Source organism: Mus caroli, chromosome 4 (assembly GCF_900094665.2).
Source record: "Mus caroli chromosome 4, CAROLI_EIJ_v1.1, whole genome shotgun sequence".
Lineage (NCBI taxonomy): Eukaryota > Metazoa > Chordata > Mammalia > Rodentia > Muridae > Mus > Mus caroli.
In genome coordinates, this window is record NC_034573.1 from 31522401 (window position 1) to 31549294 (window position 26894).

The following is a 26894-nucleotide window of genomic DNA, read 5'->3' on the forward strand; positions in this document are numbered from 1 at the left end:
GTGGGAGAGAGAGAGAGGAGAGAGAGAGAGAGAGAGAGAGAGAGAGAGAGAGAGAGAGAGAGANTTCGAGGCCAGCCTGGTCTACAAAGTGAGTTCCAGGACAGCCAGGGCTACACAGAGAAACCCTGTCTCGAAAAACCAAAAAAAAAAAAAAGAGTTCCCACCTCCCTCCCTGACCCTGCACTCACCTGGCCAAATGGTCAGCGCTTCTTGCTGAATCCTCAGCCGGAAGCTTCTCCAGCATGGATATGGGACCTCCGTGTCCATGTGTGGCTGCAGTGAATTGTCCGGAGAAGATGTTCAGGGGGGGTGCTCTCCCCTCTTCCCTCACTGCCCTCAGCTGGAGATCAATGACGTGACCAGAGCTTGGGGACTGGAGGTCGACCGTGTAGAGCTGGCAGTAGAGGCTGTGCTGCAGCCACCGCAAGACAGCCTGACTGTGCCCAGCCTGGACAGCACCCTCCAACAGCTGGCCCTCCACTTGCTAGGGGGAAGTATGAACTCAGCGGTCGGACGTATTCCATCCCCAGGGCCAGGTAAGGAGTGTGGCTTGCTCTTTTCTTCCAGTCCCTTTGGCTTAGCTGATACAGTCTATCCCATGCCTAGAGCTGACCAGAGTGAGGGCTTAGAGCTTAGAGAAGAGCCCAAGAGTGCAAGTGTGTAGAGGCCCTAGGTCGCCTCTGTGAGAAGAAGCCACAGTCTTGGAAGGGTAGCTGGAAGGAGGGCTGTGTGTTCAACATGGGTTTGGGCTGTTTGCTGGGAATCAAGAGGCAGCTTCTTAGGAGAAGGCAATTTCACAGAGGATGAAGGGCTGTAAGAAGAAACTTCACAAAGGGATGGAGTGATCCCGACCTCATGCAGAGCACTGACCTATTCTCTGTCACCCCCACCCACCCCACTCCCAACCCTGTTGGCCTCCTGTGTAGACACCTTGGAAATGATAAATGAAGTGGAACCTCCTGCCTCTCTTGCTGGGGCCGGGACTGAGCCCAGCCCGAAGCAGCCCGTGGCTGAGGGGCTCCTCACAGCCCTGCAACCCTTCCTGTCAGAGGCACTGGTCAACCAGGTTGGGGCCTGCTACCAGTTCAATGTCATCTTGCCCAGTGGCACCCAGAGTATCTACTTCCTGGACCTTACTACAGGTGTGGCTGTCCTCTCTGTCTTTCCCTTCCCTTCCCTTCCCTTCCCTTCCCTTCCCTTCCCTTCCCTTCCCTTCCCTTCCCTTCCCTTCTCTTCCCTTCCCTCTCCTTCCTTTCTGTTCTCTTCCCTCACTCCTCCCCTGCCCACCCTTCCCTCCTCTCCCCACCCCTTCCCTTCCCTTGCTTTCCCTTCCCTTTCCTTCTGTTCTCTTCCCCGTGCTCTCCTGCCCTCCCTTTTCTTCCCTCCACTTCCCTTCCATGCCCTTCTCTTCCCTCCTCTCCCCTCTCCTTCCCTTTCCTCCACTTCCCTCATTTTCCTTCTGCTCCCTTCTCTTCTTCACTATTTTCTTCTCCTTCCTGTGGATCCCTGTTCCTTCCTTCTCTTCATTTCATTTCTCTATTCTGCTTTCATTCCCTTCTTTCCTTCTTTTCTTCAAAAAACATCTATCTTGGTATTTCCTTGGTTACATCATCCTTTCTGTCCATTTGTATGTGTATGTGTTTGTGCATATGCATATATATATGTATACATATATACATATATATGCATATATATGTATATATATATACATATACATATATATGTCTCTATATATGTCTCTATCTTGCTCTCTACCTCTGTCCAATCTATAAATGTCTTTCTATCTCTCTCTGTACATATATATATACACAATCTCTACACACATACACACATACGTGTGCATGTATATATTTATGTACATATATTATTCATCTCATCCACATATAATCTGCTTTTTATTTTCTTGACGAAATGTACTTTCAAATTCCTATATCCATGTTTTCAATTCTTTACTTTGGAGTGAAATAGAAGGAGTTTTAAAAAGTAGATGAAAGGCTTCTATATTATTCTTCAAGTCTTTTTTCTGAACAGAAAGACTCGGCTATTGTGGACTCAGAATACCCTTGCATCTAAGTGTTGACTAGAGGAACTGGTTTCCATCCTCAGGACCAGGAACAAACACTGTCAACAGTTGTAAAAATTAGATGGGGTTGTGGGATATAAAGCTCAGGCAGAACTGATGCTCAGATAACTGTAGCCTTGAAAGATATAGATCTTATGTGGAGGTCAGGTATATAACATAAATGGAGGTGATGTATACGTCATATGTAGAGATAAGATATAGGATACATGTGGAGGTAATCTGTAGAACAAATGTAGAGGGAAGTAGTTGAGGAACCAAACTGCTCCATTTCCCTCTCTCTGTGTATTACTATTTCATTACTACCTTTTTCTCCTTCTTCTTCTCTTTTTGGTTTCGTTTTGTTTTGTTTTGTTTTGATTTTTGTTTTGTTTTGTTTTGTTATTTTGGTTTTTTTTGAGACAGGGTTTCTCTGTGTAGTCCTGGCTGTCCTGGAACTCACTTTGTAGACCACCCTGGCCTTGGACTCAGAAATCTGCCTGCCTCTGCCTCCCAAATGCTGGGATTAAAGGCGTGTGCCACCATGCCCAGCTACTACTTTTCTAATAACAAAAATGAATGATAAAGTGAGAGAACATCAAGAGTGAATTATATTGAGTTGCAAAAATTAACTATGTGGTCGTTGGGGTTATTTTAAATCATAAAATTCAAGTAAATAAATATTAAGGAAAATGAAATGATAAAATACTTGTGCAATCTCTAAATTCTTGTTAAAAGACATGAAAACTTATCACACAATTTCATGGGATATACAAATAACAACCACTAAAGTTCATATTCATGCAGCTACATTTTTCTGAAAGGAATACACAGAATAGTACTAATAACAGAAAAAAACCCAGGGTATTTCAACATTTGTATTTTCAGTTTACTATGTATACTGATGTATGTATGTATGTATGTAATGTATGTATAACACGACTTGTTTTTTTTTTTCACTGTTCATTAAAAAAAATTACTGTTTGTAAGTCTGACAGTGGTTATATTCCACAGTAGGACTGTAAATGAGACATTTTTGATAGTTGCTTTAAAACTAAAAGAGGAATGAAAAGACAACAGCACCATGTCTTTTTCTTTTGTGATCACAATTGGCTTAATCATTGCACAATCATTTCTTAAAATAATAAGAAATGCCTAAAATTCTTAAAAATTAGATTTATAGGGGTATGAGTTGTTAACAGAAAGGTTTGTGGTTTGAGTCAAGCCTTCAATTGAGAACCAGAGAGTACACCCCTTCTGCATTGCTATTCCTCGATTTTAAGTAGCAAATACACCTGTTTCTTTCCACTGTTTGCAAACCTACTATAAACTTGAAGTAACCCTTGAAGTGTAAGTAGAATTTCCAAATCATCATTCATTGTGTATTTTAAATTGTGTCTTATTTATGAAAGTTCTAATGACTCAGAAGAAAAGTGCTACATCCCAGTAATAAAATTGTGGTTCTAGCATTTGCAACTTAGCTGAGACTGGGGGATACTGAATATGTCAATGGAGAGGATGCATTGTTTAATTATATAAATAATTTGCTAGTGCAGCCCAAATAACTCACAATATATTTTGTGGCTGACACATATCATAAATGATGGAGCAAAATAGAGAAGAGGAAATGAGGAATGAGTAATCAGGTTCATTGGTGGCTTGTTGGCACGTTAAGACTTTCTTAAGAGACAAAATGTGGAGCAGAGACTGAAGGAAAGGCCATCCAAAGGCTGCCTGCCCCTCCTGGGGATCCATTCCATATACAGCCTCCAAACCCGGACATTACTGTAGATGCCAGGAACTGCTTGCTGATAGAACCCTGATATGGCTGTCACCTGAGAGTCTCTGCCAAAACCTGACAATTACAGAGGAGGAAGCATGTGGACAACCATTGAACTGAGCTAGGGAGTCCCTAATGGAAGAGATAGAGAAGGGACTGAAGGAGCTGAGGGGGTTTGCAGCTCCATGGAGGGAGCAACAGTGTCAACAGGCCAGATCCCCAAGAGCTCCCAGGAACTGGACCACTTACCAAAGAATACACATGGAGCAACCCACGGTGCTGACCACATATGTGGCAGAAGATGGCCTTGTTAGACATCAGTGGGAGGAGAGGTCCTAGGGCCTGAGGGTGTTCAATGTCCTAGTGCAGGGGGATGCCAGGGCAGGAGGATAAAAGTCCGTCCGGGATGGTAGGGGTGGGAAAGAACTCTCATAGAGGAAGGGGAGGGGGATGGGATAGGAGTTTTTGGAAGGGAAGACCTAGAAAGAGAAAAACATTTGAAATGTAAATAAAGAAAATAACCAAGAAAAAATAATTTAAAAAAGCAAAGAAATCATTTAAAGACTGTTCATATTTATGTATGTCACATTTGTTAGTGACCCTAAGAAACATGAAACAAATTTTCTAGGTTAGTGAGGAAGCACTCCACATGGCTCCTGGTGAATGTAGAAAAGACAATCAGATATCCTAACTCATCCTAGAGGATTCCCTGCTCCCAGAGCAATTGGTAACCCTTCCCCCCATGCCCTCCGAAGTCTCCGAGCTGCCCACTGGGAGCCCAGTGGACTCAGGACCCATCAACCACCAACCCTCCTACCCCCCCCCCCACATACCATTCCCTTCTGTCCCTTCTGCCAGGTCCTTTCTGCTGGGTCAGACTCCTAGCTGGTCTGCTCCTGTGAAGACACAATATCCTTTCCCATCCTGTAGGGTCAACTCCATTCAGAGCAGTTGGTAAGACAGCGCCCCCCACCTGCCCCTGAAGCCCCAGAGTGGCCCACTGGGAACCCATCACCCACCAAAACCCCTCCCCCCAATACCGATCCCCTCCTGCCCCTTCTAACCTGTCCTTTCTGCTGTGGCAGACTGCTAGCTGATCTGCTCCTGTGAATGCATCATATCCTGACCCATCCTAGAGGGTCCACTGCACACAGAGCAGTTGATAAGAACCATAACCCCCACTCTAAGTCTCAGAGGTGCCTGCTGGGAGCCTGGTGGACTCGAGACCCATCACCCACCAAAACCCCCAGTCTCTGAATACAACTCCCCTTCTGCCCCTTCTGCCCTGTCCTTTCTGCTGGGGCAAACGGCTAACTGGTCTGCTCCCTTGAAGACACCATATCCCTAGAAATCCTAGAGGATCCACTGCACACAGCATATCCATATCCTGAGCCATCCCAACAGATTCTCTGTACTCAGAGCAGTCGGGCAACTGATCCCACAGCTTGAGGCATCCCAGGAGATCTGCTGTATGCAGGGCTATAGAGCAACTGATTGCCAGTTTGTTTGCTTCCCTGAAGACACCACAGCTTGAAGCCATGTAGGGCAACTCACCAGACAGACTGAAAGCCTGCTTGGAATTCTGCTACACACAGGGAAACAGAAACCACAGTCCTTAGGCACTCCCTGGAGAACCTCTTCACAAAGGACAACAGCTTGACTGCTCCACTGAAGTCTCAACAGTCTGAAGTCCCAGGAGATCTACTGCAGCCAGGGCAACAGATCATCAGCTTCTCTGCCTCTCTGAAGAGCCCCCAGTTGGAAAGCCCCACAGGTTATCTGCTACAGCCAGGGCCACAGGCCTACCAGGAGACCTGAAGCACCCCAGGGACAAAAGAGGCAGACTTCAGACAGAGTCACTCAGACCAGAAAATACCAAGGATAACCAGATTTTGAGAGGCAAACATAAGCAACAGAAGCCAATATACATGGTCATCATCAGCACCCAGTTCACTGACAACCGAAAGCTCTGAATACACCAACACACCTGAAAAATCATGAATATGTCCTAAAATCCTATCTCATGAAGATAATAGTGTCCTTTAAGGAGGATATCAATAACTCTCTGAAAGAAATACAGGAAAACACAGGTAAACAGGTGAAGCATTTGAATAAATCAATCTAAGACCTAAAAGTGGAAGAAGAAACAAACAAACAAACAAACAAGCAAAAACCAAATAGAGGCAAACTTGGAAATGAAAAACCTAGGAAAGAGGCCAGGGACTACAGATGTATCACCAAGAGAATACAGGAGATAGAAGAGAGAATCTCAGGTGTAGAAGTTACCATAGAAGAGATTGACACAACTGTCAAGGAAAATTCAAAACATAAAAAACTCTTAAACCAAAGCATCCAGGAAATTCAGGACAAGATGAAAAGACCAATCTAAGAATAATCAGATTAGAGGAGAACGGAGATTCCCAGCTCAAAGGATCTGAAGATGCTTCAACAAAATCATAGAAGAAAACTTCCCCAACCTAAAGAAAGAGATGGCCATAAAAGACAAGAAGCCTGTAGAACACCAAATTAATGGGACCAGAAAATAGAATCCTTTGGTCACATAAGCAATATACTAAACATATAGAACAAAGAAAGAACATTAAAAGCTGCAAGGGAGAAAGGTCAATTAACATAAAAAGGTAGACTTACTAGAATTGCACCAGACTTCTCAACAGAGCCTGTGAAAGCCCTTTTTGTAGGGCATGCAAACTCTCAAAGAATGCAAATGCCACTCACCATACTATACCCAGCCACATACATGGAAAAAACCAATATTCCAGGACAAAACCAAATTCAAACAGTATCTACCTACAATCCAGTACACCTGAGAGCTCTATAACACAAAGAAACAAACTCACCCAAGAGGAATAGACAACAGGAAATACTCAAACTCAGAGCTAAAATCAACCAAATAGAATCAAAGAGAACATTACAAAGAATCAACAAAAACAAAAGTTGTTTCTTTGAGAGAATCAACAAGATAGATAAACCCCTAGACAAATTAAATAAAGGGCCCAGAGGCAGTATCCAAGTTAACAAAATCAGAAATGAAAAGGGAGACAACAACAGAAATGTAGGAAATTCAAATATTATCAGATCCTACTATAAAAAGCTATACTCAACAAAACTGGAAAACCTAGATGAAAAGGATGTTTTTCTAGACAGATGCCACATACCAAAGTCAAATTAAGAGCAGGTAAACTGTCTGAACAGGCCCATATCACACAAGGAAATATAAGTCATTAAAAATCTCCCAACCAAAAACCCCTGGGTCAGATGGAGGTAGTGCAGAATTCTACCAGTCCCTCAGAGAAGACCTGATACCAATATTCCTCAAATTACTCTACAAAATAGAAACAGAAGGAACACTACCTAACTTGATCTGTGAAGCCACAGTTACTCTGATACCTAAACCACACAAGGGCCCAACCAAAAAGAAGAACTTCTGATCAATCTTGCTTATGAATATGGATGCAAAAATACTTGATGAATATATTTCAAACTGAATTCAAGAATACATCAAAACATCATTCTCAATGGCCAATTAGTCTTCATCACAGGGATGCAAGGTTGGATCAACATATGAAAATCTGTTAAAGTAATCCACTATATAAACAAATTTTAAAAAAATCAGACAATCATCTCCTTATATGCAGAAAAAATGACAAAATACAACACCCTTCATGTTTAAAGTATTGCAGAGATCAGTAATTCAAGGCACATACCTAAACATAATAAAAGCAATTTACTGCAAACCAACAGCCAATATCAAATTAAATGGAGGCATACTTGAAGTAATCACACTAAAATTGGGGACAAGACAAGGTTGTCCAATTTCCCCATATCTATTCAATATAATACTTTAAGTGCTTGGTAGAATAATAACACAACAAAAAGAGATCAAGATGATACAAATTGGCAAAGAAGAATTAAAGGTATCACTGTTTGTAGATGATAGGATAGTATACATATGCCACCCCAAAAATTCTACCAGAGAACTTCTCAAGTTGATAAACAACTTTAGCGAAGTATCCAGATATAAAATTAACTCAAAACAGTAACCTTCCTTTATACAAATGATAAACAAAGAACTCAAAAAAGCTAACAGGATGATGGGCCCAATTGAGGATGCCTTAGTCCCACTTACGAGGGAGAAGAAAGCAATCACAGTGGGAAGGTAGGGAGAGACCTGGGAGGGAAGCTAGATGGAGGTCAAGAGCTGGGGAAAGGGGAACCTAATCTGGTATTGTGTGAGAGAAAAGGACTGAAGACTTGAGGGCCAGCAGAAAGAATGGAAACAGGCAACCTTTGGATATAGGATGTACAGGGGATCCTCCAGAATATACCAGAGACCTGGGAGGTAAGAGACTCTTAGGCCTCAAAGAGAGGGACCTTAGATGAAATGCCTGACATTAGGGGGAGGGAACTTATAGAGCCCACCTCCAGCAGGAAGACAGGGCATCAAGTGAGGGAGGGGGTTGCCATCCCAGTCAAAACTCTGACCCATAATTGTTCCTGTCTAAAAGAACTGCTGGAATGGAAATGAAGAGGAGCCTGAGGAAAAGAAGGACCAGTGTCAGGCCCAAAGTGGGATCCGGCTCAAGGGAAGTTCCCAAGGCTTGACACTATTATTGAGGCTATGGAGTGCTCACAAAAATGGACCTACCATGACCCCACTCCAGAAGACCCAGCAAGCAGCTGAAGAGTCAGTTACAGATATTGGCACCCAACCAATGGACAGAAGCAGCTGGCCCTGTGGATCTTTTTCCTGAAAGAAGCTGAGGAGTAGAGTGACCCTGAAGGAGGACCAACATTCTCAATTAACCTGGACACCTGCGATCTCTCAAATACTGGACCATGAGCCAGGCAGCATACACCAGCTTTTATGAGCTCCACAACACATATACAGCAGAGGTTGCAGGGTCTGGATTCAATCAGGGACGATCCCTCAACAGACTAGAGGTCCCAGGGAGTGTAGAGGTCAGGTGGGGAAAAGGGTGGAGACATCCTAGTGGAGACAGAGGGGTGCGGAGGAGATATGGGATGTGAAAAAATCAGAGGGTAGACTGGGGTATGAGGAGTGGAAATAAAATCTTGAGTGTAAATAAATAAATAAATAATAAAAGATAATAAATCTGTGATTTGAATTTCGCAGTACTGGCTAAATACCTTTATTAAAATTCTTTGAGTTTCTTGAACGTATTATTTCTTCCCTTTCCAGTTCCTTCCAGATATACCCACTTCTCTCCTGTCCCATGTTTTCATCTCTTATTTTCTCAAAAAATTTATTGGAAAAAAATCTGCATGGTGGCATGCAGTGAGACATGATGCTGGAAAAGGAGCTGCCTTCAGATTAAGATGTAAAACTCCCAGCTCCTTTTCAGACTCGTGTCTCCTTGCATACCACCATGCTTTCCACCATGATGATAATGAACTAAATCTCTAAAATTGTAAGCCAGACCCAATTACATGTTTGCCATTTTAAGATTGGCATTGGTCATCGTAACCAATAAACATAACATTATATGTTTGTTGTATTTATATTGTACATTTGTTGTTATTATATTGTACATTATATGTAACATTATATATATCTTCATAACAATAAAAACCTAAGACAGATGATCATAGATATCAGACAGATATAATGTTATGAAATTTAATGTTAATAAGTGCTTTTTCCTATGGTCTTAGGCAACCCCAGTGAAAAGGTCATTAAACCACTCAGAGGGGACATGACCCATAGGTGGGACCTATTGCCATAGGACCAAGAGACACAAAGATAGTGCTCAATTACCTGAGATTCTACACTTCCACAGTGCCCACAGAAATTTGACATTCTGATTATTTTCTATCATTGGCAATATACTAGCACAATGGTGACATATAGCTTGTGGGAGTAACCAACCAATTTCTGGTTTATTTTTTTTAAACGTTTTTTAAAGAATTTTTCAAGAGATGGAACCAAGAAACAGAGACAAAAAAATCATAATGACATCAATAAAATCAAATACTTCTGGCCCTGAAATAAACAAGTAAGTAAGAAAATAAACAAATAAATAAATAATTCCTAATTATATTCTGTTATTCTCATAGATCAGAGGCTTGTTTCCCATCAACAGAGAAGCTTGGTCTTAAGGATATGAGATTAAATACAGAGATGACAGCCAGACATTATGCAAGAAAAAAAAAAAGCATGGTACACTTAGATCAGAGTGGGAAGTCTCTATCACAGAACCCTGTGGAAGAGGAAGTGGAAACAGTGGGAACTGCTGGGTACAAGTTATAAATTTCAGTGTAGTATTTTTGTATGGGTCTCTGATCCTTGTCCCTGCTCTTGGATCGTATATTTTCTGTTAGTTTACCTTGCTCAACTTCAATATGATATGCTTGTTTATCATATTATATTTTAATTTGTTATGTTTTGGTTTTATTTTGTAGATTTCTAATATTTTCTATGAAAGATGGAAAGGGAGTTGATTCAGATGGAAAGGGATGTGGGGATGTTAGGAAAATCTGGGAGGAGTAGTTGGAGGGGAAAATGTAATCAGGATATATTATATAATTATGCTGCCCATATGTTATTTTTTAATTAAATTACTTTATTCATTTACATTCCAAATGTTGTCCCACTTCCTGGTGCCCTCTCTCCGAGTTCGTCCCATATTCTTGAAATTGTGGCCTTTCCACTCTTTGGGGGAAGACTGGCTCACCCCTTTTCAGCAGATATTAATCAACAATGGTTCCTTGGCTAGACTTGGTTAGACTTCATTCCTATCTTATATATGCTAGGACTGGGTCTGGTTGGAGGCTAGATTTGATGTGGGTTTTGTGTCTGCTTTTACATGTTGTAGACTCATATGTGCAACTGTTTTTGCTAAGTTCAGAAACAGTTTCTTTGTAGTCATCCACCAATTATCACACTTAAATCTTATGTTTTCCTTCCTACATAATGATTGCTGAATTTGAGATGAGAACGTGTGATAAATTCAACATTTAAGGCTAAGCTTTCTGTAGGTTCTCATTCTCAACACAGTTGCCAGTTGTAGGTCTCTTTATTAATCACTGTCTACAGCAAATAGAAGCTTCTCTGTTGGGGCTGAATATTAGTTTAAATATAAGTCATTGTGAGTTATTTTAATACAATTTCCATTTAGGATAATAAAAGTACTAGTTTCTATTCTGGATTCTATGATCACAGAGTTTTGATCCCATGTATGCATTTCATGTGGCAAGCAGTGTTTAAATCCACTTTATCCTGCTAGTTAACTCTCAGGATCATGGTGTCACTATTTTCCCAATAGTCTTGTCTTGATTGACCATTCATTTCTGTAGCCCACAGGGTTTACAGCTGGGTAAGTTGGATGAATTATTTTCTCCTCTAGTGGTCCATATAGTACCTTTCAGAAGTAAGAATGAAGCATCCAGATGAGCACCACCTTGAACAACATGAACAACTTCATGTTTAGGAGTCAAGTGTGTGATATGTTTAGCAGTAGGGCCTTACCAACCATGCTCTGGAGAATAACAAATTGCATTGGCAATAGTTTGTAATGCTTGAGGGCATGTAGTTAGTCAAGAGATAACAAATCCAAGAAGAAGCAACTCAATTCAGATGTGTTTTTTTGGTTTCATTTGTTAGGTTTCTTAAATTTTTACCTGTGGTGTCTAGTAGTAGACACTCACACACACACACACACACAGAAGAGAGAGAGAGAGAGAGAGAGAGAGAGAGAGAGAGAGAGAGAGAGAGAGAGAGAAATTATTGATCAATACATAAAAATATTTATCAAACTTACCCAGCTGTAAAGCCTGTGAGCTACAGAGATAAATGCCCTACCATGACAACCCCACTGGTATACTACAATCATCATGAGAATAAGTACCCACTTCAGAGTAGATATAAGTACTGCTCGCCACATGAAACACATACACAGGATCAAAATATTACCAAACTTCTGGGATCATAGAATCTAGAATAGAAACTAGTACTTTTATTATGCTAAATTTAATAGTATTAAACCAACTTGTAATGCCCTTTATTTATAGTAAAGTCTCACACAATAGCCAACTTTATGCACAGTATCACACAGTTTACCATCTGAAGGTTAATAAAGGATATCCAGAGTAGTTTTATTTGAGAAGTTGTAGATAAATCTAATTGTCATTTGAAACATGAGTATCCTGTATGTAAGCAAGCTATTGTATTAGGACATTGAAAACATTGTATGTAATAGTCTACCACCATGAATAGAAATCCAAATTATGCCTAGCATTGTTTGTAACACATGTTCAAAGGCACTCATCAGAGATGTGTGGGTCAATGCAGCTAGCACTGGCAAAAAAAAGATTCTCAGGTTACAGGGCTTCTTCTCCCTTGGTGCATAGTGCCATAATATGACCCTAAGTGGGCACATTTGACCTGTTATTATATGGTCAATATCTCCTTTTCCCCTTTGGCTAGAGATTTGCTAAATCTTTCTGGTGACTTCCACTGTGCTCTTACCCTGCTGGTTTAGTTCTTGATTACACAAGACAGGAGAAGCTGAAGAGGAATTTATGTTTCAGTGGATCCATCTGAATACCCTTCCTGTCTTCTGGAGCAGGGAAAACTAGGTCAGGTTAATTAATCAGCTTGCTTATTTCCCTTCTGCAATAAAACCAAAGAGGGTAGAGTGTGAGTGTGTATTTATCTATTCATGGAAATAATCCTGCATGATCTGAATTAGAAACTATATTTAAGAATTTATGAATTAACTTTAATAGATGATTCAAAACAGCCAGTTGCACCTGTTGGGCTGAGAAAAAGGAAGTTCTTAGGAGTGTTGCTGCTGACTACAGATTAACCTAGCTTTGTATTTTCTTATATGAATCATTTGCTAATGGTTAAGCCTACATTCATCCCCAAATCTTTATAGATATATAGGAACTCTGGTATCTATGTAAGGGACGAAATAGTGTTTGTTTTATCTGTTAGGCTGTGCTCAAGCCCTTAGATTGAAAGACAGCTTATTGTTGTGCAAATGTTAGTACTTTGATGCTGTGAAAATTATTGTCATTAAAAAATATAGTTTCATTTGCCTTTTGTTGTGTTGTGTGTAGGAATGAAGTTTTATATCTTTATACATTTGAAATAGAATCCAGATCAACTTCATTTTTATAGGATATTTTGACAGTGTATGCAGATGACCCCTGCTTTGTGATTTCTCATTTTCATGATATCAATAAGTAATACTCATTTAATGGAACCCGCATTTAAGAGTTTAAATTTTGTCTTTTCTCAGACTAGCAAAATACTGTATAATATTCTCCCTTCATTGCAATAGCACTCATGAGCATCAGCTCTAATCAGCTCTATGAATTTGACAAGAACCTCAATGTTCTCCTAGAGATAGACCATGTTACCAAGTCCCTACGTAAGCTCAGTAAAATGAGTGATGCATCTTTAATATTATTAGCATTTTGTAGGTTTACCAGAATGTAAGTCCCCATAAGTTTGTTATTGTGAATACTGCAGATGTGCTCAGCAATTATGTTGCACACTATTTTCATGAGAAGCTTCACTCAGTAACACAGTTCACTTTTCTGTTATCATTCTGACTTCTCTGTATACATCCACAATTTTGTCAGTCTTTGGATTTTGCCTAAAGAGTACACAGATATATATATATATATATATATATATTTTGAATTATTGAAGTTGTATTTCTTTGAACTTCTCTTATTAAAAAAATGGTTTTGACGCAAACCTTAGATTACTTGATATTAATTTAATGTATCTTTTTTATAAGCCTTATCCTACCATATCAGGACATTTGCATCACAAATAATGAAACACTCCTAAATGTAACTAAAGACTAAATTCTACACAAGTAAAAAGAGAAGTATACTAGATTTGTGTGTGTGTGTTAAGATTAATATTTGGTTTCTTCTCCCCTGTGCCCACTCAGCCTTTTAAAGTTTCACTTCTAGGGGGTCCAAATGCAATACCAGTTCAAAGTCCAGAAAATAATATTTTCAGAAAGGATTAAAATTCTGATTCTAATAGCTTTTGTAATGATATGAAATTCCAACTTCACCAGAGCATTTTTGATGAAGAAAGTGGAAGAATTTATATTACCTGACCAAGACTTATATTAGCTTATAAAGTTGGAGCAATCAAGACGAGTATGAGATGGAGAAAAGTTGTCACACTGAATGTCAGAGGAATCTGGGCACAGACTAGCTTTCATTTAATGAATCACAAGTTAAATCAATTGATGTTTACCACAATAACCACAGGTCTCTGGGTGTTGTAACATGTTTCTCAAGATAATCCTCTGACCACCCTTTTCCTCCACTTTACGCTGAATATCCTAACAACATTAAATAGGTTTGCATAGTGTTCACTTTGGATTGGTATTCTCCATAAAACTAAATATTTCTGGTTCAAAGTATTTCTTTGATATTCATGGATATCTATCTCAAGGTTTACTACCAACATTTGTAGAGAATTACAAGTGAAAGAAAATTTCACTGTGGTGTGAAGGGTGGTAAATAAATTTGTAATTTGATGTGATGTAAATAAATGTGATGTAATAATAATGTAAATTTTTGAATTTTTTTCTAAGCTGAAAGAAAGGAAGTATTCAGGATATCACACTTTTGTTTGAATATTATGGCCTGGTTTCCCTCATTACTTCTATTTTACTTGTCTCATCTGTTCTTTTGTTGTCCTCTGTAGATGAATATATCACTTGGTATTCTTAATTTGCAGCAATCAGAAACAAGGGTTCTCTTCTATCGTAGTGATTATGTGCAGCAAATTGTCTTTCTCTTAAGAGTGAACGCCTTCGAATAAAACATTGTATTCTGCAAGTTTCCACAGGATTAAAGCTCCTTTGGCTCTTTGTAAAAATTGTGTCATGAAGTGATTTAAAGTTTATAAAGAGGTGAAAACTTGACACATGAATCTTCTTTCATTTATAGTCAAATTTTCCCATTTTCATTTTAAGTAAATACTTTATTGGGTGTATGTGTATATAAAGTATATGTTTATATCTATGTTTGTGAATTCGTTCATATGTATGTGTACTATGACAGTCCTGTTGAGGTTAGAGAACACACTCATGTGTTGATCCTTGCTTTTGTTTGAGGAAGCGTTTCTCTTGTGTTGCATTGTGTATTCTAGGTCAGGTGGCTCAGAATTTTCTTCCCTCTCCAACTCCCATCTCAGCATAGAATTACTGGTAACATGCAAGTTCAGACAAGCATCATTGTGTGAGTTCTACGACTAGAACTTTGGGGCTCAGACTTGTATGGTTCTGGTTCATCCACTGAGCCCTCACCCTAGTCATAAATATTAACACTTTTGATATGATATTTTAAATATTTTTCCCTATGTGCGTTTGTCTACATTTTATATGTATATGTATATTTATAGATATTGTATATGTATATTCTTATGCTTACATGAAGGCATTGTATGTGTGTTCATTTTGAGACTATTTTATAAACATAGTTATATAATTTTTTCTTTTAAAATTTTGAAGAAATTTACAGGTGAGATACCATTTATTGTTTAGTATCTTAATATATATTGCTGTGAACATGTATATTTCCTTATCTAATCAAAATAAATTATACATATAAAAATTAATGTACAAAATCATTATTAAAACTAGAGACTTCTTTAATTGCTAAGTAATAAATGTAACTGTTTTATAATTTTATATTTCTAGTTATATTTATTACCTCCATTTTCAAGTTTTTCAGACTCACTTATATTTTCCTAAGTTTTAGCATGATTATGTAAGATAGTCAGATTTAGTAAAATTCACTACAGCTGGTACTTTATAACAAATACCCACACCTTTTTTGGTAACTTGATAAATTTCATATTTTTCCTGTGGTAAAATATAGATATATTAGAAGATTGTCATAAACATTTGTTCCTCACCATAATCTGACTAACATTTTGGCTCATGGATAATTTATTATAAAGAAATGTTCACTGTTAATTTTTTAATTCAATTATTTTTCTGGTTTGGAGTAAAGGATATGTTCCCTTTCCCACTATCTGTATCTCTCTGGAACTGGATTCTTGCTTGTTTGGTTTCCTATAAACTATTGTTATTTTTTTCTCCCTCACATATAACACTGCTTCTATTTTCCTCTTCCAATCTTCACTATATATATGTGTACACACACACACACATATACACATATAGGTTAGGAAGACAGCAGGACTACTGAGGTCCTGTTAGCATCAGCACATCAATCCTGGGACATGTCTTCCTTTAAAAATTAGGATATTAACAGTTCCTTCAAAGTACAAGATGGCACAAAGATAGAAAACCTGTCCTTCTAGGTAAGATAATATCTTGTAATCTCTGTTAATTTAAAAATAAACAATACATTAAAATTGCTAGTGTACTTTATACTTAAAAATATGATAAGCCCAGAGTATTTGGGAATGCATAAGAAGAGTACAGAACTAAACAAAGAATTCTCAACAGAGGAATACTGAATAGCTAAGAAGCACCTGAAGAAATGTTTAACATTCTTAGTCATCAGGGATAAACAAATCAAAACAAACCTGGGATTCTACTTCACACAAGTCAGAATGGCTGAGATCAAAAACTCAGGTAACAGCAGATGCAGGCTAGGATGTGGAGAAAGAGGAACACTCCTCTATTGCTGATGGTATTGCAAGCTTGTAGAACCACTCTGAAAATCAGTCTGACAGTTCCTCAGAAAATTGGACATAGTACTACCTGAGGACCCACTAATACCACTCATGGACATATACCCAGAATATGCTCCAACATGTAATAAGGACACATGCTCCACTATGTACTTAGCAGCCTTATTTATAATAGCCAGAAAATGGAAAGACTCAGATGTCCTACAGCAGAAGAATGGATACAGAAAATGTGGTACATTTACACAGTGGAGTACTACTCAGCTATTAAAAACAATGAATTCATGAAATTCTTAGGCAAATGGATGGAATTAGAAAATATCATCCTGAGTGAACTAACCCAATCACAAAAGAACACATGTGGTTTGCACTCACCGATAAGTGGATATTAGCTGAGAAGCTCAGAATACCCAAGATACAATTCACACACTACTTGAAGCTCAAGAAGGAAAATCAAAGTGTGGATGCTTCAGTTCTTCTTAGAAGGGGAGACAAAATACTCAAGGGAGGAAATACAGAGACAAAGTTTGGAACAGAGACTGAAAGAAAGGCCACACAGAAACTTCCCCTCCTGGAAATTTATTCCATATACAGAAACCAAACCCAGACACTATTGTGGATACCAAGAAGTGCTTGCTGATAGGAGCCTGATATAGCTGTCTCCTGAGAGGATCTCTCAGAGCCTGACATATACAGAGGTGGATGCCCACAGCCAACCACTGGACTGATCACAGGGTCCCCAGTGGAGGAATTATAGAAAGGAGTGAATGAGAAGGTGTTTGCAACCCCGGAGGAAGAACAACAACCAGAGCCTCCAGAGCTCCCAGGGACTAAACCACCAACCAAAGAGTACACATGGAGGGACTCATCGCCCCAGCTGTATATGTAACAAAGAATGGCCTTGTCTGACATCAATGGGAAGAGAGCTCCTTGCTTCTATGAAGGGTAGGTGCCCCAGTCAAGGGGAATGCCAGTGTAGGGTGGAGGGAATGGGTGGGTGGGTCGGGTAACACCCTTATAGATGCAGGCAGAGGGGGAATGGGATGGGAGTTTCCTGATGGGAAACCGAGAAAGGGATAACATTTGAAATGTAAATAGAGAAAATATCCAATAATAAGACAAAAGAAAAAAAAAACTGGGGAAGTGTACTTGTGTCAGGAATCCGTTCAGGGCCCAGTGCCCCTCAACACACAGGCACACATGTAAACAACAGTTAAGTCCTCAGATGTATTGTGCTAATTGTGACCATCCTCCAATAATTGTATAAATAACTTTAAAATGGCTGAAGTAACCTGAATAAACATCAGGCCAAAACCACCAAGAACATATGGATGTGGTAATGTGTTCTCCTTTTTATATCCAGTTTTTGTCTTGTTCAAGGAGTATAGATCTAAGAATGGATTCAGTTCTTAGCTGGTTGGGATAGATAGTCATTGCGAAGACAAGATATTTACTCCTGAGGATTTCATGATTAAGAAATACTCAATAAACGGGTTATTTCATGAGATTAAAATCTGGTTAATGAACCATTTACTCAGATGTATTAAGTAAGCCTGCTATATTTTTGTCTTTGTGGGTTTGAAGAATTGCTTGTTCAGGATAACCTAACATAAACTTCTCTTGATATAGATTCAATGCCTCTAATCAACATGACTGGCTTGAATTGAACAGCCCTGGGGATCCATTACAGAGGCTATGCTATGCCTCTACTTTACTCCAGCCTTGCTCCAGGCATTCCGAACAGCAAAGTGGTATTACAAGGCAGTAATCCTGTGGAAGTCAGTCAGAGCCATGCTTGAATTTATGTCTTCAAAATATTTGCATTATTGGAGTAAGGTTTTGGCACATCAATGATAAGATACACTGACTAATGTGACTTTCATTTGATTTAAATTTTATAATAAAAATATTCAAGCTTGTCAAAACTACCCACAACAGCCTATAATGCAAACAAAATACTGCCAGGTGACAGGTTTGCTGACTATGGACATTTTCAGTGGGACACAAAATTGTATTTTTTTCAAGTTTCTGAACATCATCCTTAAGACCCATCACTACACATTTTACACATTTTTTTCTTATTAAGTTGTTAGAAATCTTGAAGTCTGTGTTTTACAATGATGGAGAGTAGTTTACAAGGTGGAGTATTCCTCACAGTGACTAATTTTGTCACTGATGACCTGGGTGTGTAGGAAAGAAGCTTTAAGGTGAAAGAAAGGTAAGTGCCTCATTTAGGTATGCTAAGAGGCATTTCAGATAGTCTGAAAGATAAAGGGAAAGGTGAAGAACAGCCAGTCCCTTGGGGTGGGAGAGTATGAGGAAGTCTGTCCATTTAGCTGGGAGAGTATGAGAAACGTTTGAGTTGATCTGGGATGTGTACAGTATAAGGCAAGGTAGAGTTTGTAAGTTAGAGATTGTGATACCTACTGGTTAAGGCAGGTAAATGTAAAGAGAGTTGGAAGTTGTGGGTAGGCAAGTGAGGGAGGACTGATGTTTCAGTCAATCACTACATTTAGAATTCCCAACATATCTGGATTTACCTTATAAAGTGCACACATTTAGAAAGTCATTTTCTCACTTTTATATAAAACTAACCAGGAGAACAAACTAATTCAATTATCAACACAATACAGCAGCTGAAATACCAAACCTCAAGAGTGACTATTAGCTCCTTACCCTCGGTGCTTCTAGAAACAACAGGGTTTTATTTTTGCTGTTGTTTGTGTTTCTGAGTTTATACGCTCTCTATTTCACTTTCAGGGTAGGGAAATAAGATATTTTGGATAACTGATCCATTCATATTTTTCCTTTATTTGTTCAGTGTCTTAGAAGAAGAGAACCAAGACCATATCACTGCTATGACATTTGCTCACTGTGAGTTCTTCTAAAGTAATAGCAAGAATCTCATATACAACCTGCGTTCTCTCATCTGCTTAGTCTTGACTATTGTAAGGAATAATTTAATTTTGCTTCATACCTGAGTACCAAGGGAAATGAGCTATCCATTCACTAATGGAAATAGGATTTTCATTGTCCTTCAGCAGGAAAATCAGATAATCAAATTGGCTATTCTGTTTTACACCATTGAGTATCTTGTCTTCATTATACTTGCATACAAAGACTGAATCAGACAGAGTTCTTGTAAGCAAAAGAAATTATTTCATTAGCAATCAGAGAGAAAAATTGGCGGTCCATCTAAACTGTTGATTTGGAAAGTGATCACAGTCCCTAGAATGTCAAAAATACTGAAGGATCAGAAAAATGAGTGTCCAGAGTGCCAAAAAATAATATCATGAGTATATGAACAATCGGAAAAATATGAAATATATTGAATATCTATTTAAATTTTGAAAATATTTAATTTTGATTCATTTTAGAGCCTGTAGAGATGGCTCAGTGGCTAAGTGTACTTGCTGTTCTTTCTTAGAATATGAATATGTGATCAGCTCCAGCCGCCCGGTGAGATGACTTACAAGTCAGCAACACTTGCTGCCCTTGGGGTAATTTACAAGCTTTTGTTTTCTAAACCAAACCAGAAAGTCCTTCATTCCATAAGACTTATATTGGACTGAAAATTATGTAAATATCAATAATGTATGTAATGTATAATGAGTATATATTTGGTAGTTACTATTTTTGTGATAAAGTAGGAATTGATTTCATGGTAGATCAATTTGTTGGGTATTGCATGATGCCAATTTTACAACCACCTGGAAGATGGGCTTTGGGACTTATGTACAGTCAATTGTCTTGATTATATTATTTATTAAGTTCAGACCTATCTTGACTGTGGCTGGAATTCTGGACTGTATAAATGAAAGTGAGCAGCAGAATGCACTCATGATTTTCATCCAATGATCATAAAAATCAAAATTATGTCAATACCAAAGGGATTTTGAAGGTCAGTAACTCAGTCTAGAAATGACACTAGGAATTAATACTAATATCCAACTCTATAGAATTTAGTAGATGAACTCAAGTATTTACATAACTGTAATCATTGTCAAATTCAGGAAAACCTTTATTTGTTTACCACATGGTTTATTTTTAAAGTTTAGGTATCTTTCTCTTTTTTTAATCTTTTATTGTTTGTTTGTTTGTTTTAAACTTCAGATTTTATTCTCCTCCCAGTCCACCATCCAACTGTTCTATATCCCATACCTCCTCCTCACACCCCAGTCGCCTTAGGATGCCCCAAAATCCCAGTCTCCAACCTACCAGATCTCTAAGCATCCTGGAGCTTCCAGTCTCTTGAGGGTTTAGGTGCATCTTCTCTCACTAAACCCAGACCTCACCTGGCAATCCTCTGCTGTATATGTGTTGGGGGCCTCATATCATCTGGTGTATGCAGCCTGGTTTTCCAGCGACTGATAGATCTCGGGGGCCCAGGTTAATTGAGACTGCTGGTCCTCCTACAGGGTCGCTCTCCTCCTCATCTTCCAGCTTTCTTCTATTTCAAGCACAGGGGTCAGCAGTTTCTGTCCATTGGTTGCATGCAAATATTTGCATCTGACTCTTTCAGATGCTTGTTTGGTCTTTTGAAGGGCAGTCATTCTAGATCCCTTTTTGTGAGCATTCATTCCATAACATCAGTAATAGTGTCAAGTCTTGGGGCCTCCCCTTGAACTGGATCCCACCTTGGGCCTGCCAGTGGACCTTCTCTTCCTCCGTCTCCTTTCCATTTCCATCCCTGTAGTTCTTTCAGACAGGAACAATTATGGGTCAGAATTGTGACTGTGGGATGGCAACCCCATCCCTCATTTCATGCCCTGTTTTTTTTTTTTTTTTTCTGCTTGAAGTGAGCTTTACAAGTTCCCTCTCTCCACTGTAGGGCACTTCATCTAAGATCCCTCCCTTTGAATCCCAAGAGTCTCTCACCTCCCAGGTCTCTGGTACATTCTGGAGGATGCCTCTAACCTCTTACCTCCCTCCCGAGGTTGCATGTTTCCATTCTTTCTGCTGACCCTCAGGGATTTCAATCCATTTTTCCCACCCAAAACCAGATCAGGTCCCCCTCTCTGCGCCTCCCCCATCAACTTTCCCTCCCAGTTTCCTCCTTCATTCTTCCCTTGTTGGCCTTTTTGAGTTCTGTGTACTGTAACTTGTGTATTTACTACTTTTTATTTTTTTGGCTAATATCTACCTATTGGTGAGTACGTACCATACCACTTTGTTTTTTAATTGAAAAACGGTATTTTTTTTTCATACAATATATTTTGGTTACAGTTCCTTCAACTCCTCCAAATGAGTATATGGGTAGAAAACATACTATGGAATTAATGTTTTTGATTGCTAAGCCGCCCAGCCTCTAAATTTTTGTTTGTTTGTTTCTATCAACCTATTATCTTCATTTTTCTCCCACATAAGTTCGACAGATTCTGTTAATATTTGCTTAGACGAACTCCTGTTTTGTGAAATAATACCAACTTCAGTTTGGTTCTTCACATCCAAAAAATGCTGATTTTTTTTTAGACCATTTCAAATGTCACCACATTTTCTACTTTGTTAGAAGGTTCTATTAAGTTTCTGCACCAGACATACATGTGGTACACAGAAGTACATATAACTTAGACAAATATAGGATCTTAATCTATAATTTCAGCATGCCATGATAGGCATAAACCACTTTACTCCTTGAAATTAACTCTCAATAAAAACAAAACTTGTTTACATGGTTCGGTAGTTTGGTTTATTTTTATTTAATTAATTTATTTATTTTGAAATTTTTATTAGATTTTTAAATTTACATTTCAAATGTTATCCCCTTTCCTAGTTTCCCCTCTGAAAATCCCCTATCCCCTCTCCCGCCCCTCCTCCCCAACCCACTCACTCCTGCTTCCTGGCCCTGGCATTCCCCTATACTGGAGCATGGAACCTTCACAGGACACAGGGCCTCTCCTCCCATTGATGACCCACTAGGCCATCCTCTGCTACATATACAGCTAGAGCAATTCTTTCCATGATGTGTTTTCTTTGATTGGTGTTTTTTTTTTTTAATCCACATTATAACTTCAAACAAATGAAATAAAGGTATCAAATATATTTTTTAAAAAGTATGTCTGTGTGTCTCTGTGTGGTTGTCTCTGTGTGTGTGTCTAAGTTTGGTCTTTAAGTGAATTTAGATCTCATTGTTCTGGCTAGTCTGCCTACACAGCTTGTTCTGGGTTTCTCATCTTCAGCTCCACATCTTGGGATTACAGCTGTACCACAACACCATCTAAATTTTACAGGGGTTCTGAGGACATGGGTGTGTATCATCAGACAGATCTTTTCATCTGGGCATCAAGTGCTTTAACCATTGATCACCCTTCCCAGCTCTGGAAAGTACTTTGCATTTAGTAAAGGAATGTATTTTCAAAATGCTATGTTTCTATATAAAATATTTCAGTTGGTTTTATTCCAAAATTACAGTGGTGCTCTATGGCATTTTAAGTTTAGTCAGGTAATATTTTAATTTTATGTAGATGGCCATTGGTTCTTCATTTTTGTGATCTATTTTAGTTTTAGACATGACAAATGTTCTACTTTGCAGTCTCTTTGCAAAGAAATTAATTACATTCTACTTAATTATTAGAACACTAGCTAATATTTAATGACTGCCCAGTGGCTACATGGCACTGTAATAAGCATTCTTGTTTTAAAATGTCTATTTATTTCCAGCTTCATTACCTTTTGAAGATGCTGAGAGTCTTAGCATTTTCACAATATGCAAAGCATAATAGTCCTCTTGTGAAGAATTAGCACTTTCTAAAATATCCTGGAAACCAAAGGAAAAGAAATATCTTATCTTTGAACATTAATTGCTCATATAGCTAGAAGACTCTACAGAAACTAGTTTTTTTTCCCCTCATCAGTAAGAATAGTTTGTGCTAATCAGGAATAAATTAGAACAAAGGCTCTTGATATTCACAAAGTTTACTAAGTGTTTTCAAGAATTATGTCCTCTGTCTAGAAAACTAGTGATGAAGACCTGTATGGCATGAGGTAATAACAATACAGAGAAGAGGGAATCAAATCAGAAATAGAAGTCACAGGTTAAAATAAATTTCGGAAATGAGAAGATATTTTAGTGAAATAGGACAGACAAATCCAGGTTAGATTTAAGGCTATAAATCTTATTAATGAATAGATGTCTATGTCAAGACAGAGGATTATTGTCAAAGAGAGGTACCCTTGATAGACCCCTATTGATTTTGATGAATAATTGTATTACTATGCTTACTTGCACAGAGAATTTGAATTAATTTATGTAAATTGTCAATGTGAAGTCATCATAATAATTACCATCCTCAAATATATTTTGAGTTGGGGGAATCCTCTGAGGAAAGATCCAATTGTTAATACATCCAGAAAAAGCATGGAGGCTCTAGCTTAATATTATAAGATTTTGAGTACTCAAAACTAATGTACTCAGTTTTGATTCAATCATTTAAAATGGGGTAAGTGCTGATTTGTGTGAGCTGAACTGCTGATATCCTGACAATGCAGATGATATTCTCTCCAAAGAACTATTTCTAAACAGGTCCACATCCTCTTTTGTCTGATTAACTTTTCCATTCTACTACATCTTCTGGGTGAAGGACTAAAAGGGAAGTTAAAGCATCGAAGAACACGTATTAAAAGTAGGTTTTGAGAAATCTAGGCTTACACTGGCCCACATTTTCATTACTTTTTTACTCATTCATTTATTACTTATTTACTTTACATCCTGCAAAACTCCCTCACACTGTCAAGCCCTCCCACAATATTTTCCCCTTCCCCCTCCTATTCTCCTCTGAGTGAGTAGGGCCTCCAGGGTATCCTTACATCCTCGCAAATCAAGCCTCTATGGGGCTTGGTGCATCCTCTCCCACTGAGGCCAGAAAGGGCAGCCCAGCTAGAAGAATATATTCCATGTAGAAGCAATGACTTTTGGGTTAGCCTCCCCCACCCTATTCTAGTTGTTTAGGAACAAATGAACAGCAAAGTACACTTCTGCTATATATGCAATATATATGCTATATATGATACTTAGATCATCCCTTGTATGTTCTTTGGTTGGCAGATCAGTTTCTGAGAGTGGCAAGAGTTCAGGTTAGATGACTCTGTTGGTCTTCCTGTGGAGTTCCTGTCTCCTTTGTGACCCTCAAGCCTTTTTCCTATTCTTCCATAAGTGTCTGCAAGCTCCATTCACGGTTTGGCTGTGGGTGTCTTCATTTCTCTGAGTCATTTGCTGGGTGGAGCTTGTCAAAGGACAGCCATGCTATACTCCTGTCTGCAGGCATAACAGGGTATCATTCATATTGTCAGGGATTGGTGCCTTTTCATGGGATAGGTCTCAAGTTGGACCTGTTAGTGGATGAAAATTCCCTCAGTCTCTGTTCCACCCCTATTCCTGCATTTCTTTCGGCAGGATAAATTTTGGGTCAAAATTTTGTGGGCTTGTTCATTTCCCTATAGCTCCATTGGGGTTCCTGCCTGGCTACAGGAGGTGGCCTCTTCAGGGGCCATATACCCAATCCGAATGAGTCACAGCTAAGCACACCCCCATTGATTCCTGAGTCCCTTCATCATCCCAGATCTCTGTCTTCAGTTGTAGATTTCCATTCATTTTCATGGACATCTGAACATCCCTCCGTTTCCTCCCACTTTTGATGCTGAAAGTCCCATTCCCTCCCTAACTCCTTTCCCATCTAGTTCCCTCCCTCTATCAGCATCTTATAATTATTTTATTCCCCTTTCTAAGTAAGATTCAAGCATCCTCACCCGTGCCTCCCTTCTTTTTTAGCTTCTTTGGGTCTGTGGAGTGTAGCATGGATATACTGTATACTATGGCTAATGTCTAGTTATAATTGGGTTCGTATACCATGTATGTCTGTTTTGGACTGGGTTACTTTAATCAGGATAGTCTCAAGATCCATCCACTTGTGAGTAAAAATTATGTCTTTGTTTTTAACAGCTAAAGAGTATTCCATTGTATAGATGTAATACATTTTCTTTATCCATTCTTCAGTTGAGGGGCATCTAGGTTGCTTTTATTTTACTTTCTGGCTATTGACACTGTCCTTTGACTTACAGAAGCTTTGCAGTTTCATGAGGTCCCATTTATCTTTTTTTTTTTTTTTAATTTATCTTAGAGTCTGAGCCATTGGTGTTCTGTTTGGGAAGTTCTTTCCCTATACCAATGTGATCAAAGATATTTCCCAATTTCTCTTCTACAAAAATAAATGTATCCAGTCTTATGTTTAGGTCCTTGATCCAGTTGGACTTGAGTTTTGTGCAGGGTGATAATTCTGGATTTATTTTCATTCTGCTACATGTAGACATCTAATTAGAGCAGCATCATTTGTTGAAGATGTTTCTTTTTTTTTTCCATTAAATGATTTCATCTTCTTTATCAAAAATCAGGTGTGCATAGGTATGTGGGTGTATATCTGGGTCATTGATTCAATTCCATTGATCAACATTTCTATTTCTGTACCAATACCATGTAATTTTTATCAGTATTGCTCTGTTGTACAATTTGAGGTCAGGGATGGTAATTTGTTGGGAGCCAAAACTAAATTCTTTATAATAATCCAAGTGAAAAAGGTGACTACCAAGTCTTAAGACATAAAGCTGGACCTCCTCAAGCTGACAACGTCCAGACAAAGGTCACCAATGGACTGTTCAAGTTGGACCCCCTCCCCAAGCTGACTAAGTCCAGATGAAGGTCACCAACGAACTGTTTCGAGAATTACCACAAGATGACTCCAGACCTGACTGATGCAAACAGCAGATGTCATAACCAAAAGATGTACTTTTAGATATCATACCTCCCCTTGTAGTCACCAAGGAAAATTACCACTGCTACCCCCTGCCCTTCTGCTTAAGGGTTATTTCTCCTTTGATCTTTTTGTATAAAAACTACAAGTTTTGCTGAATACAACGAGGCCTTGACAAGATTCAGATTGACTCCGTGTCTTTTCTGTGCTTGGCCTCCGTTTCTCTCTCACCCCCCATTTGGTTTTAGGAGCAGTCCCCTCGAGACGCACGAATAACTGGACATGCTGGATGGGTCAGTAATTTCTCCAAAAGTTCTTTTATTGTCTAGGATTATTTTTGCTATCCTTAGTTTTTGTTTTACCACGTGAAATTGAGAATTGCTCTTTCAAGGTCTATAGAAAACTATGTTGGAATTTTGATGAGGATTGGATTGAAACTATAGATTGCTTTTTGGCAACATGGTCATTTTCACTAAGTTAATCTTACCTAGCCATGAGCATGGGAGATCTTTCCATCTTCTGAGATATTCTTCAATTTCTTTCTTTGGGGACTTGAAGTTCTTGTCCTTCCTTCCTTCCTTCCTTCCTTCCTTCCTTCCTTCCTTCCTTCCTTCCTTCCTTCCTTCCTTC

General features: G+C 38.7%; 1 protein-coding gene across 1 annotated transcript in view; it reads left to right on the plus strand.

The window, feature by feature from the left end:
- The first annotated feature begins 200 nt into the window (after nt 1-200).
- LOC110292478 (stomatin-like protein 1) overlaps nt 201-26894 on the plus strand; it is a 106737-nt gene continuing 80043 nt past the window's right edge. The window contains exons 1-2 of the mRNA XM_021159792.2: nt 201-536; nt 927-1142. Of these exons, the coding sequence (XP_021015451.1) occupies nt 266-536; nt 927-1142 (487 nt within the window). The 5' untranslated portion in view covers nt 201-265. The remainder of the gene's footprint in view (nt 537-926; nt 1143-26894) is intronic.